The 13,033-nt window shown below is 38.9% G+C and overlaps 2 protein-coding genes across 2 annotated transcripts in view; one reads left to right on the forward strand and one right to left on the reverse strand.

Annotated features, from left to right (window-relative positions):
- Positions 1 to 410: 410 nt before the first annotated feature.
- LOC124381769 (small ubiquitin-related modifier 2) lies at positions 411 to 7,776 on the reverse strand. The gene is made up of 4 exons (XM_046843632.1): positions 7,670 to 7,776; positions 5,626 to 5,757; positions 3,869 to 3,940; positions 411 to 1,179 (listed from the first exon to the last, which is right to left on the reverse strand). The coding sequence occupies exons 1-4, from the start codon at positions 7,688 to 7,690 to the stop codon at positions 1,117 to 1,119; spliced, it is 288 nt and encodes a 95-aa protein (XP_046699588.1). The 5' UTR covers positions 7,691 to 7,776; the 3' UTR covers positions 411 to 1,116.
- An 813-nt stretch (positions 7,777 to 8,589) lies between these two features.
- The window catches only part of nup85 (nucleoporin 85), an 8,734-nt gene continuing 4,290 nt past the window's right edge, over positions 8,590 to 13,033 (forward strand). The window contains exons 1-10 of the mRNA XM_046843614.1: positions 8,590 to 8,779; positions 9,956 to 10,049; positions 10,163 to 10,325; positions 10,879 to 10,949; positions 11,025 to 11,056; positions 11,197 to 11,266; positions 11,429 to 11,550; positions 11,641 to 11,775; positions 11,982 to 12,104; positions 12,864 to 12,995. Coding sequence (XP_046699570.1) covers positions 8,747 to 8,779; positions 9,956 to 10,049; positions 10,163 to 10,325; positions 10,879 to 10,949; positions 11,025 to 11,056; positions 11,197 to 11,266; positions 11,429 to 11,550; positions 11,641 to 11,775; positions 11,982 to 12,104; positions 12,864 to 12,995 — 975 coding nt within the window. The 5' untranslated portion in view covers positions 8,590 to 8,746. The remainder of the gene's footprint in view (positions 8,780 to 9,955; positions 10,050 to 10,162; positions 10,326 to 10,878; positions 10,950 to 11,024; positions 11,057 to 11,196; positions 11,267 to 11,428; positions 11,551 to 11,640; positions 11,776 to 11,981; positions 12,105 to 12,863; positions 12,996 to 13,033) is intronic.

Genomic DNA, 13,033 nt, shown 5'->3' on the forward strand with positions numbered 1-13,033 from the left:
CCATTTTTTTTTTTTTAAAGAAAACTAAATAAATTTAAAAAATAAAAATTAAAATCAGGCCTATTGATAATTAAAAAAAAGTTATTTCTGATACTTGTAAAAAGTTAACTTAATATATAATATAATAAATAAACAACCCGGCAAAAAAATTGTATGAATAAGTAAACCCAAGTAAAAATTGTCATAAAAAAATACAATAAAAAAAGCCTGTTTTTTAAATAATAATAAAAAAAAATTCAAATAAAAAATCCTAATTAAAAATCACATTTTATTTAAGCTATTTTGTAAAGACATTAACTCTAAATGATAAAAAAAAATTAAAATCTGGCATTAATAAAAAAAAAAAAAAAAAAAAAAAATTTACATTTCCCACCTGCTCAAACAAACGGCAGCAACAAAGAAGTCGGATATGAAGATAAAAAGTGTTTTCTTTATTTTAACAAATTGTTTATTCGACAATACAGGGGTTTAACTCGACGGAAATATCAGGACTCGTCATCATCGTTACTATTATTCACAATTCACCTACTGAATCTGGGGCTTGTATTATTTGCACACGTCTACTACCGATTGATGACAATTTTAAAAAAATGTGTCCGAAAGACGGTAATAGAAATAAAAGCAGCTAAAATAATTGTAAAAAAATAACAGACGTGTCCTGTATTACAGAGCACCTGACTTCACCAGGTGTCCTTTTCATACAAAGAGTAAATTTGGTGTCCAATGTTTTTAAAGTGGAGTCGCTCTACTCGAATGAAGCTCCAGCAGAAAGATCTGGACCACAGACCGCTTTTTTGGGTGCTTTGTGCTCATTCTTTCCAAATGAGAAAAAAAAGAACGAAACTTTGGGTTTCTGATTTTCATGCTGGCACTTCACCTGTGTGTGTGTGTGTGTGTGTGTGTGTGTGTGTGTGTGTGTGTGTGTGTGTGAGTGAAATCATTTATATACAAAAGAGCAGGAACTGCGAAATTGGAAGAGCATCAGCACGCTATACAACAGCAGTCAGGATTAACTGAGAGGGAGAACAGGGATGAGATAAGAGTGAGAGAAAGAGAGAAAGAAAGAAATAAGAGAGGGAGGAAAAAAAAAAAAAAAGGCTGCGAAGTTCCTGCGTTTTAGACGAAGCCTCCTGTCTGTTGCTGGAAAACGTCAATTGTGTCTTCATCCTCCATTTCCAACTGTGAGAAGCAAAGAGAGAAGAGAGGGAGAGAGGGAGAGAGAGAGAGAGAGAAACATAAGTGAGCATCATATATGGCTACGGGCAACTTTTTGACTTTCATATGCGAGATATTTCACACTTGAAAGCTTCAGACAGGTTTAATGATGCAAAACTGGATGTCGTTATCCAAAAAAGGTGCTTCGACTTCACACTGCTGGGGTTTGAGATGGAAGGGGAAAAAAATTGCCAATGACTGAAACATTATCGGGGGAAGGGAGTGTGTGTGAGTGTGTGTGTGTGAGTGAGTGTTAGTGTGTGTGTGGGGGGGGGTACAAAGGGAGGCGATTATATAATAATACACTACAGCGTTTTCTTCACTCGTTTTCTACACTAACTGCTCATTCAGAGGGACTCGGATGTGACGGTGTGGTGCGGTGACGTCTTCAGTAAGGAGCTGTTTATTTTATTTATGGAAGGAGTCTCCAGTGTAAAGGGTAAAGCTTTAAGTAAATAAAAGAAATAAAAAGAGAGGGAGTCACTGTTCGCATAAAAGCGTTATGAATGTAACAATAAATGGATAAAAAGTACGACGTGTCTCCTGAGTGATTCATTTTTTTTGCTGAGGCGATTGGGGACGCAGCTGCAGCTACCGAAAATTAATTAACGCCTTCTGACCGATCAGATTGAATTTTTCTTTGTTTAAGGAAAAAAAAAAAAAAGATGTTTCCACATCGTTTTTAATAAACCACCGTAAGTCCACCATAGTGTTTAATGTTCCTTTATTCAGTAAAAAAAACGTCACATTGCGCCTTAATATTCCATCAATCCTGTACGACTTTCCAGCTCGTATTTCCTCGTTCCTCATTATATTTGTATGATGATCCAGCTCGATTAAGAGGCAGCGTGATGGCAGGCTGTAATGGCGCGTAATGGTCTGGGTGCGTGTTTTCCGGCTTTAACGATCAATTGATCTTGTTTTTTTGTCGATCGGGGACACAATGGCCGTCTTCTCTGTGTTGTTAAAATGAAAGGAAATGAGCCTCCACTTAATACTGACCCATCTGCATGAAATATGCATTTCCATCTGAGCAGCTGACACGGGCTTTTTGTTAAACGCGTGCACACGTTCAGCAGAGTCCCGAGGGACCGGCCGAGGGTTCGAACAAAGCTGCCATATGCGGGTCCAAATGTCAGAGCGTGTCAGCGACCGTTTATTTAGTAACAAGCTACAAAACGTGTATTCTGATAATGAACCCTCACAGAAAGGGTTAAACGATATAACAAGATACAGATCGTTTCTACAATATACGTTATGTGCTACAGTGAAATATGTAAATTGCAAAAAAAAAAGCTATTAAGTGGGCGGGGCGAATTGTGAATAGGGGGCGGAGTCGGGTGAAAAGTGAGTGAATAAGCGCTTTATTTATTCTCGGTGGGTCTTTGAATAATTTTTCATTAATTCGCTGAAAAGCTGTGAAAATGGTTGGACACTTTAATATTGTTATTAATGTATAAAATGCTTTAAAACAAAGAAGTAATGTATTTAATTGACTGATGTGGTACAAAAGATTGAATGACACTCGTATTTCTTAATTTATTTCAGTTTATTATTGATCTGTATATATAAATTTTTTAACCAGTCCTAAATAATGTACTTAAGACTTTTCAGACCCTGACATGACACCGCCTAATAGCCCCGATCTTCAACACATCCACTGAAAGATGCACTTAACATCCAAAGGTCAATATCGGAAATCATATATTCAAACGCCTGCGGTGATTTGAGCGGAAGGAAAATGTCATTATGAGGTAAATTCAGCAGGGTTACACACGGAGAGTTCGAAAATAATCGTGTTTTTGCCAACGATACAATCGATACGCACTTAAAGGTGATCACTGGGTGTTTTAAATATATAAGTAATCAAATTTCTCTCTATAGGAACTTTAGTAAAGGAGAACATGGTGGAAAATTTCAACTTCCTGTTTGTCCACTAATCTGATTATCGGGTTCTAATCTGCTATTAGTTTTATTTCAGTATACGGTGCTATAGTGTGCTGTTTACATCACATTACATCAAATCCTCCAGTATTTGAATAAATCGGATTATAATCGGATTATTGAATATATCAAATCCTCCAGTATTTGAATAAATCGGATTATAATCGATTATTGAATACATCAAATCCTCCAGTATTTGAATAAATCGGATTATAATCGGATTATTGAATACATCAAATCCTCCAGTATTTGAATAAATCGGATTATAATCGGATTATTGAATACATCAAATCCTCCAGTATTTGAATAAATCGGATTATAATCGGATTATAATCGGATTATTGAATACATCAAATCCTCCAGTATTTGAATAAATCGGATTATAATCGGATTATTGAATACATCAAATCCTCCAGTATTTAAATAAACTGGATTATAATCGGATTATTGAATACATCAAATCCTCCAGTATTTGAATAAATCAGATTATAATCGGATTATTGAATACATCAAATCCTCCAGTAATTGAATAAATCAGATTATAATCGGATTATTGAATACATCAGATCCTCCTTAACTGAATGAAATAATAATCAAATTACCAGCCCACATGTAAAATCATGTGAAATATAAACATGCACTCGGACCCCTTTAGATGGGACTGAAACTGTATTCCTGAGGTCACAGGTCATGTGACGTGGGGTCATACCTGTGCAGGTGTGTCCGTCTCATTAATGGGCTGTCCGTCAAACCGGAATCGGATTTGCCTCATCGTCAGTCCCTAAAAACAAAATGAGATAGAAAGAAAAAAAATCAGTTCAGCACTTTACACACACACACACACACACACACACACACACACACACACACACACACACACACACACACACAGTCCCAAGAGAGGTCAGCACTCCCCCACTGCTGATTAGCTTGGGCTGAAAAAAAAGATCAATATTACATTTACACTAGACATTTCCAGATGATCCAGAGATACACTGTTTACCTTCTCAATCCAAACACCGTTCTGCCCCTCATCTCCACCCCTTCATCCTGTTAAACCCTGAAGATCACGTCTCACGATAGAGCTGGGAGATCCCACAATACCAATAACGATAACGTGATCAGATACATCACATGATAATGTTACAGGTTTCTTCGTAGGAGTTAAACCGCGTCTGAAACATTTACTCCGCTGCTATTAAAGAAATTGATCGAGGATACATTACGTATTCGCGAGCTAAACCGTAACGCCCCAGGATCCATACTTTCTGGTTGCCTAGCAACAGCGCTCCCCACACGTTTTAGCGGCTTCAACAGCTACATCTTTTGTGAAGCGACAGTTTTTTACTTTCGCCCAAACGTCGAATGACGTGTCCGACGTTCCTCTCCCTTCGCTCAAAATGTACGTTTTGTACGAAGGAGGATCGAATCTCCATATCGTGCCTTCGTATTAAAATCAAGTGAAAGCTTTTGTTCCTTCTGGCAAGACAACAGATATGCAGAGTCATCTTTTTTATTTCATGCCGTGTCCGTCCTCTGAGCCATGCAATTCATTTATGAGATTAGGAGCTGTGGCCTGGCCAGAAACCTCAAGTGTCCTCTTACTCGAGTTTGCTCTTGTTGACTTTCCCTGAATTTAATCGGCGCCTGCACTAATCGTGCGCTCGGTGTGGGAACAGTGACGCTTGTTTGAACATGGTTTATGGTTTCATTTACTCAGCTTTGGGACAAGTGCCTGGTTCCCCTTCTGTTCTCCTCAGCGGGTGGAGATTTACTGCATGTTCTCGAAATCAATAAAAGTCACAGGTTGGAAAGACTTCAAAAATAATATAGATTTGTTTTGTCAGTCTGAGATTTTGTTTGTCAGTCTGTTTACAGAACACGCTATATATATACCAACTATTCAAGCTACTAGAAACACAGCATGAAAAATCAGTGACCACCAATGAAATACATGGTCCTTAGTTTTCAATTCTTTTAATCATTCTGTGTCAAATTTACTTAAAAATCCCTATTTTTGGTGATAGATGTGTCGTATAAAAGAGGGAGTAGAGACACCTCCATCAGCGATCCTTCATCTTGTATTTTCTAAAGAGGTCACCGCGTGACCAATCCATATCCTACGACTTGCTTGTCTTGTCGAGATACGAATTCGCAGGTCAGAGTTCGCCAAACCTCAATGCGCCGAGCTAACGTTTTTGGGAGACGCACGTATCCAGGGCGACTTACATTTATTGCATTCATACAACTAAACTGAATACGGTGAACAGGAGTCGATGGAGCAGAACGTGTACTGTGAGTGCGGATGAACACATTCCAGATATCATATTGAGATTATTTTTGTGAAAGTGTTAAAAAGTGTCTGATTATACAAAATGTTACAGAAGATATTGCAAGTTCCGATTGATTCATGTGTGTGTGTGTGTGTGTGTGTGTGTGTGTGTGTGTGTGTGTGTTGTCACTCACCTGCCTCTCGCAGTAAGCCTTCATGAGTTTGCTGAGTGGCGTGTGCCTCTTTATCTTAAACTGAACCACTGAGCCGTCCTGTCCCGCCACCTTGAGGTTGATGTGATCATTGTTCTCGGTTTTCACTCCCTCCTACACACACACACACACACACACAAACACACACACACACACCTAATCAGTGTCTCTTGTTTGGAGTTCAATCCCACAGATTTTCATTCGTCTTTAGCTCCGCCTACTTTCAGAGGAAAATGCGGTTTGATTTGATTGATGGTGCAGTCCAACAACAAAAAAAAACCTTTCAAACACCTGCTCTGATTTTTTTTCACCCACTTGCATCCACAAAGCCAACAGCGATCAGGTTCCTCAACACACAGCACTGAACTGTACATAACACACACTCACTCAACTGTGTGTTACTGAACTGTACAACCTGAACACACACTCATTACTCATTCCACCACTATTATATAATTAGATTTAATCAATCTGTTTACATGCTGTTTTGTGCCTCTTGATTGCTGCTCTTGCACAACATTGTGTTTATGTTTACAAATACACTTGTATAAAGTTCTCTCTTTTGCACATTGTCTTGTGTTGTCTGTCTTTGCACTGTTTACACTCGGTTGCACACGAGACACTTTCTGTGGTGAGGACACTTACTTTAGTCCTTTGCTCTGTGTTCTGTTATGTAGCTGTTATTGTTTGTAAGTGCACTATTCCATTTTTGAGTCTGATTCAGCAGAAGACCAGAGATTATTATAACAGCACAGAGGAGAATAAATCAGGAATAAACTGTTCAACAAGGAACTGTTTTAACTGGGAACTCCTTAAACACATTTAGGATGAACTGGAAACACATTTAAGACAAACTGCTAACACTGTAAACTGCTTTAGGACAAACTGGGAACACCTTAAACTGCTTTAGGACAAACTGGGAACACCTTAACTGCTTTACAATAAACTGGGAACACCTTAAACTGCTTTATGACAAACTGGTAACACCTTAAACTGTTTTAGGACAAATTGGTAACACCTTAAACTGCTTTATGACAAACTGGGATCACCTTAAACTGCTTTAGGACAAACTGGGATCACCTTAAACTGATTTAGGACAAACTGGGATCACCTTAAACTGCTTTAGGACAAACTGGGATCACCTTAAACTGCTTTAGGACAAACTGGTAACACCTTAAACATATATAGGACAAACTGGGAACACCTTAAACTGCTTTAGGACAAACTGGGAACACCTTAAACATATATAGGACAAACTGGGAACATCTTAAACTGGTTTAGGACAAACTGGAGACAACTTGAACACCTTTAGAATGAACTGAAGACTCCTTACATTATTCACATCATCACAACCTCTCACTAAAGCTCTTGTAGCTGAGTGATCACTAATCCCCACAGATACACCTCCAAAACCTGGTGAAAAGTCTTTTATAAATATATTTAATATATATATATTAAATATAATATTTTGTAATACTTTAATCACTTTAGTTGCTGATGCTAAACCATCTATAAAATATTAGCTAGCAACATATTAGCCAACATCCAGTTTTATGCTAACACAAAGTAAACAAGAAAGAGGTTAATAAAGTTCATTTTCATTGTCGCGGTTTTTAACTTGTCCCTGAGTACATTTCATCATTATTCATCTGTAGTAAACGTTGTTTGAACCTCATTTTGGTTGAATGAAACAGTATATAAAGACGTCCTCAGACTAGCCGAGCTTTTCTCGCTAGCTGTGGGTAATGATGGCGGCCGAGCCAAAAGCGCGTGCACATCTCTTCCGGTGCCGAGCAGCAGCTGCAGCAGTTCCAGTGTTTATCCACTAAGCGGAATATTCTCTTTTTATCTCCGCATTATTATTATTTATTTATTTTAACGTTTTATTAGATTGTAGACGAGCCGTACAGCGGTATAATCTTTATATATATATGTATATATGTATATGTAAATGTGTATGTACATATGTGTGTGTGTGTGTGTATATATGTATATAATTATTTTATTATTATTCAGTAAGGCTCACCTTGGGTTTCTCGTCAGCCATGGTTATTGTATAAGCGCTGCCCTTTTACGCCGCCACACACACGAGGAAAAAAAAAACAAAAAAAACGACTACGCGGGGACGCGCACGTCCGCGCTCCCGTCTTTAAAAACCGGCCGCGACGTGCGCGTCCACGGCTCCTGCGCTCGTGCACGCCGAGCATAGCTGATTGGCCAAGGGAGTGAGAGAAGGCGGGGAGGGAAGACGAGGACGAGGGATGGGGGAGGGGGCAGACGCGGACGCGCAGGAATGGGGCGGCTGTGCTCGCGAGCGTGCACGCGCGCGCCCAAACGACTGAAATACAGCGTTTCCTTTCTTTTTATTTACTTTTTTTTTCAATTTTATTACTATTATTATTATTACTACAAATTAAGCATCAAGTATAAGTATGCATAAAAAAAATCGACATAGTTCGTTTAAAAAAAAAATTATATTGGTTAATTGATTATAAAAAAAGGGGGACTTTTTAAAGTGGTAACCATGACAACTGAGCACGGCGCCGTCTGTCCCTCATTCATTCACTCACACATTGTGTTGTTTGGACGCCATTTTTGTTTCAGTGATTAGATTTCGGTCCTTCTCACTGTTTTCATCTTTATTTATCTAAATACGGCTCGTATAAATCATTCCGTAGCTTCAAAATAACACGGAATTCGTGAAAAAAGTTTTCAACATGTTTTATTTTTCAGCTTGGAATCACATTAAAGTGAAGAAATCCATCTGTATCATCAAAACACCTCATAAACACGAATCATCATTTATGATTTTTTATAGCTAAATCAAAAATAGTATTTATCCCTGAAATGAACCCTCAATATATCATTTCTTAATGCGTTTTCTGAACTTTATTAAGGTGATTGTTATATTTAGTTTTACTCAGGCGCTCTGACTGTCCGCCTTTACATACGTCACTTCCGGGGTCCTAACAGCGAGTATCCTGAACGAGGCGCTAAAATCTTGAAGCTTGTGAAGTTAGCTTTACAGCTAATGCTGCTTAAAATATCATTTATTTAAAAATTATCCGGATTTATTGGGATTTTATTTTATTTTTTTCTGTAAATGGAGGAATTAGATGTGGAGCCGACAACAACGGTAAATAGAGTGAAAAATATTCCAGATATTGACATTTATAATCTAATTGTGTAATAATAATAATAATAATAATAATAATAACAAATACTATACTATATTATACATAATTATACATTTAATAAAATGCATTGGAATTTAATTTATTTATTATAAAATTAAATTCGCTGTGGCGTTATAACACCATACAGAGTATTTATAATACATTAATTAAAATTATATATAAATTATATTATATATATATATATATATATATATATATATATATATATATATATATATATTACAATATATAATTTATTCCTGCTGTCATTTTCTTCTTTGTTTCTTTGTATGTATTATGTGTTTAAAAGTATGTGTAAAGTCTTTCCACTTGGTTTCTGGGGCATATCTGTGGTGGTAGGGGTTCAGAGATACCTCCAGTTAAAGATCTAAATCTCTCCAGTTCATCCTAAAGGTGTTCACTGGGATTGAGAAGGTCTGAGCTCTGTGCCAGACCCTCAAGTTCTTCCAGTCCAACCTTCATGACCGGTGGAGTTGTAATAATGAAGCAGGCTTCAGGCTTGAACCTCTTAGTTTCATGTCATGAGCTCCAATGTTTTGCGAAGTGTATACACTTGATTTTGGGGGTGTGGCTACAGGGAGTGTTAATCATTCAGAAATATGAGGTGGTATCAAAAAAGTTTACAAGAAAGTAGTTTATTCATCTACGTTCACACACCATCACCTTCAAAACAGTGAGATCGCGTGGATCGTTCTCCGGCTATCATCATGCACGAGTTGCTGAATGGTTCCGTCATTTTCGCATCTTGAGCTCGCATGTGGTCCGAATAGCACCAGTTAGTCCTTTTGCTACCACCCCATACAAGCATTAGTGAGATCAGGTTGTGAATGATGTGAGGAGGCTCCACTTCATCCCAACGATTTGTAATGCTGGAGTGTACAGAGACCTCCTGTACAAAATGTGGTACCAGTTTAGGGGAAGAACCAAATACAGGTGTGGTGGTCAGGGGGGCACATACTTTTGGGCATATAGTGTGTGTATAGAATTATTGATGGGGATTATTTCTTCAGTAATAAAATTGCTGCAGAATTAAAACAGATTCAAATAAAATAATATTCACTTTATAGTATTGTGTGTGTGTGTGTGTGTGTGTGTGTGTGTGTGCACGCTCATAGCTAATCCCAGGCGCGGGTCTTAAACAGAAACATCTGGGCTTTGAGTGGGGACCAGGAGACCTGCTGATGTACGAGACCAACTTCAAATTACAAGGTAGCAAACACTGGTGGTGTGTGTGTGTGTGTGTGTGTGTGTGTGTGTGTGTGAGTCACGTGGTAAGTTTGTGGATCATTGGCCCATAACTGTCTTTACGCACATATACACAGGTCCCAGCACTGGAGGCTCTGATCGTCCTTCCATCTTCTGGTTGCGCAGAGACGAGGACATCTATTCACCCATCCTGCGTAAGCTCTTCAACGAGTCTCATCACATCTTCGTCGGGCTGCAGAACATTAAAGATGACGTTCCGAGCAAAAACAAGAAAGCACAGTAAGGAGAAACGGATTTACACCCACGTTCGAATCATCACACCTCCTTCACGTCATTCAGCAGCACGAGGAACGTTTTCTCCAGTCTGAGCTGCTTGGTGCACGACACAACTAGCCATTATTTCATGAATATTATGGAGTAATGAAAGTATTTGATTGAGGTAGAATGTATGTTTTTGGCAGAAGAATGGTTTATGGGTTTATGCCGGCCGTCTCTGATTGGTCAGGTGGCGTTGATTCATTTCCTTTAAGAGTAACAAATAAAATGGCTTGTTGTTATGAAGTGTTTTACATTCAAGTGTCCAGCGATGAACCTCAACAATGATGGAAGTGTAATGAATGAACATTCGGTGGCACCCACATGAGGCTGGTTTCCTCGTTTCTTCCTCATGAGTTTTTGAAGAACAATCTCATTCCTTCCTCATTACCGGTTTAAACCTGTTTTGAGAACCTGTTTTAGATTAATTGAAGGAAGGAGTCTCCAGTGTCAGCACTTTGTATATCAGTAGTAAAGCAGGAAATGTAAGTCTTCTTCTCTGTTTGTGTCTCTGCAGGTTTGTGAGCATCAGTAAGAACTACAGGTCTGTAATACGAGCCTGTATGGAAGAACTGCAGCAGGTCGCAGGTAAGTGTGTGTAAATGTGTGTGTGTTTGTGTGCGTTGTTGTTGACCAAAGTTAACGCTCTTCTTCTCTCTACAGTATCGACTACAGACACACAGTACAGTAACCAGGTACTGATTCACACTCGTACACAGTAACTATTTGTAAATCTAAATATATAATTAATTAGAATGATAGAAATCTAGAATAATAATATTGTATATATTAAAAAGTTGTAGGGATTAACGTGTGCGTCTGTGGATATATTCAGGTGTCCATTCTCTTAGCGATCGAGCTGATCTGGAATCTGTGTGAAGTGCTTTTCATCGACGCAGCCCCGGGTAAAGTCGCCTCCAATGACTCACATTCACACAATTACCTCACACTTTATACCCACACTGTGAGCACGGTTCACCTCAGTGAGGTTTTACAGCAGCCTGTAAAACACACACACTATTGTACACTCGAATGTTATTGAAATGTGTTGGTGTTTTTGCGTTTAGCCGGCTCTCTGCTGCTGCACCTGCTGGACTGGGTGCGTTTACACAAAGCTGACGTGGATGAAAAGGCGCGCGAGGTCCTGCAGAGCGAAAGCCCCGCACGTCATCACGCTTACTGGGACGTGGTACTGTGACCTTTCATTCTCCATCAGCCAGTTTAAACAAAATCTGATGCACAGTATTAACTCTCTCTCTCTCCCTGTGTGTGTGTGTAGGTGATTAGTTTTGTCCTGCAGGGACGCATGGACGAGGCTCGACAGGTTCTGCAGAAACAGGCGTCTCTCCAGCCGGCATCCAGAGCCACGTATCAGCTCATGGACAGCCTGCTGCACAAAATGCCAGTGTTTAACGTGAGGACTGCATTTATACCCATATATAATTTACATTTATATGTTTCCTCCAAATTAACACAAATACACTGAATCTACAGCAGATAGCGACGTGTGAAACCGATCCTGCTGCAGATGCAATGCTGGTTATTTAAATTGGTGTGTGTGTGTGTGTGTGTGTGTGTGTGTGTGTGTGTGTGTGTGTGTGTGTGTGTGTGTGTGTGTAGCCCGGCAGCACTCAGACCCTCACAGAGTTTGATATGAAGTGGAGGCACTGGCACGAAGAGTGCGACCGATGTCTCCAGGACAACTCCTTCGCCAGCAACCGTCAGCTGGAGACCATCTGCAAGGCGAGGCCTTGTCCAACCTTCATAATAATAATAATAAATATAGCTGATTACCAGGGTTCAAGCACTGAAGGCATTTAAGCTCATAAGGAAGGACATTGGACAGAGACACTGCATGCCAATGTTCAGGTCGATTGGATGAACAGTTGCCTAGTTATAGCCATTTTTATGTTTTATAGCACCACCTAGAGGTCAAGCTCCACATTTTTTTTTATTTGACTAAAGATTGAGCTTATTTTTACGATTTAATGACTCTTTGCAAGGTTGAGTCAAAAGTTGTTGGGGTTTTTTTTTTGTTTAATTATTGATATTTACTGTCTAGCTAACATGTCTGCACTGGATTGTTTCCGATCGTGCATAAAAACCTTGGACTAGTTTGTAAAAGTAGGTTTTTATCATAATTGAGAATAATTAATGAACCATTTGATATGCAGCAGTGATCCTTGCGGCGAATTTGCTCAGCCTGAGGAGGTCTCTTAAATGATATGAAGATTGAGTGTATGTTTCTAAAATCGTGCAATATACTATCATTTATACACTTGAAAAACACAATATCGCCCCCATGTGGCCGATTTCTGTAAAAATCTTTACACACCTTTAGGGCCATTGGACGAATAATAATAATAATAAAAATATTCCCTACAATTACAAAAGGATTTCTGAGCTTGAACCCGTAATAATTCATAATAAGTTCATTTGAAATATATCAAGTTTTTTTAACTGTTTAGAGATTTTAATAAACGAGTCGCTGCATGTGTTCAGGTTCTGGTTGGTGATGAGGACGCTCTGTTGGAACAGAAAGAGCTGCTGGGAACCTGGTACCATTTACTGATCAGCCGCCTTCTGTTCTCTCATCCTACTGTTAAACCCGCTGAGCTGCACTACTACGCTCAGGTACACACACATGCACACGCACGTATTTATATACACGT

Source organism: Silurus meridionalis, chromosome 29, assembly GCF_014805685.1.
Source record: "Silurus meridionalis isolate SWU-2019-XX chromosome 29, ASM1480568v1, whole genome shotgun sequence".
Lineage (NCBI taxonomy): Eukaryota > Metazoa > Chordata > Actinopteri > Siluriformes > Siluridae > Silurus > Silurus meridionalis.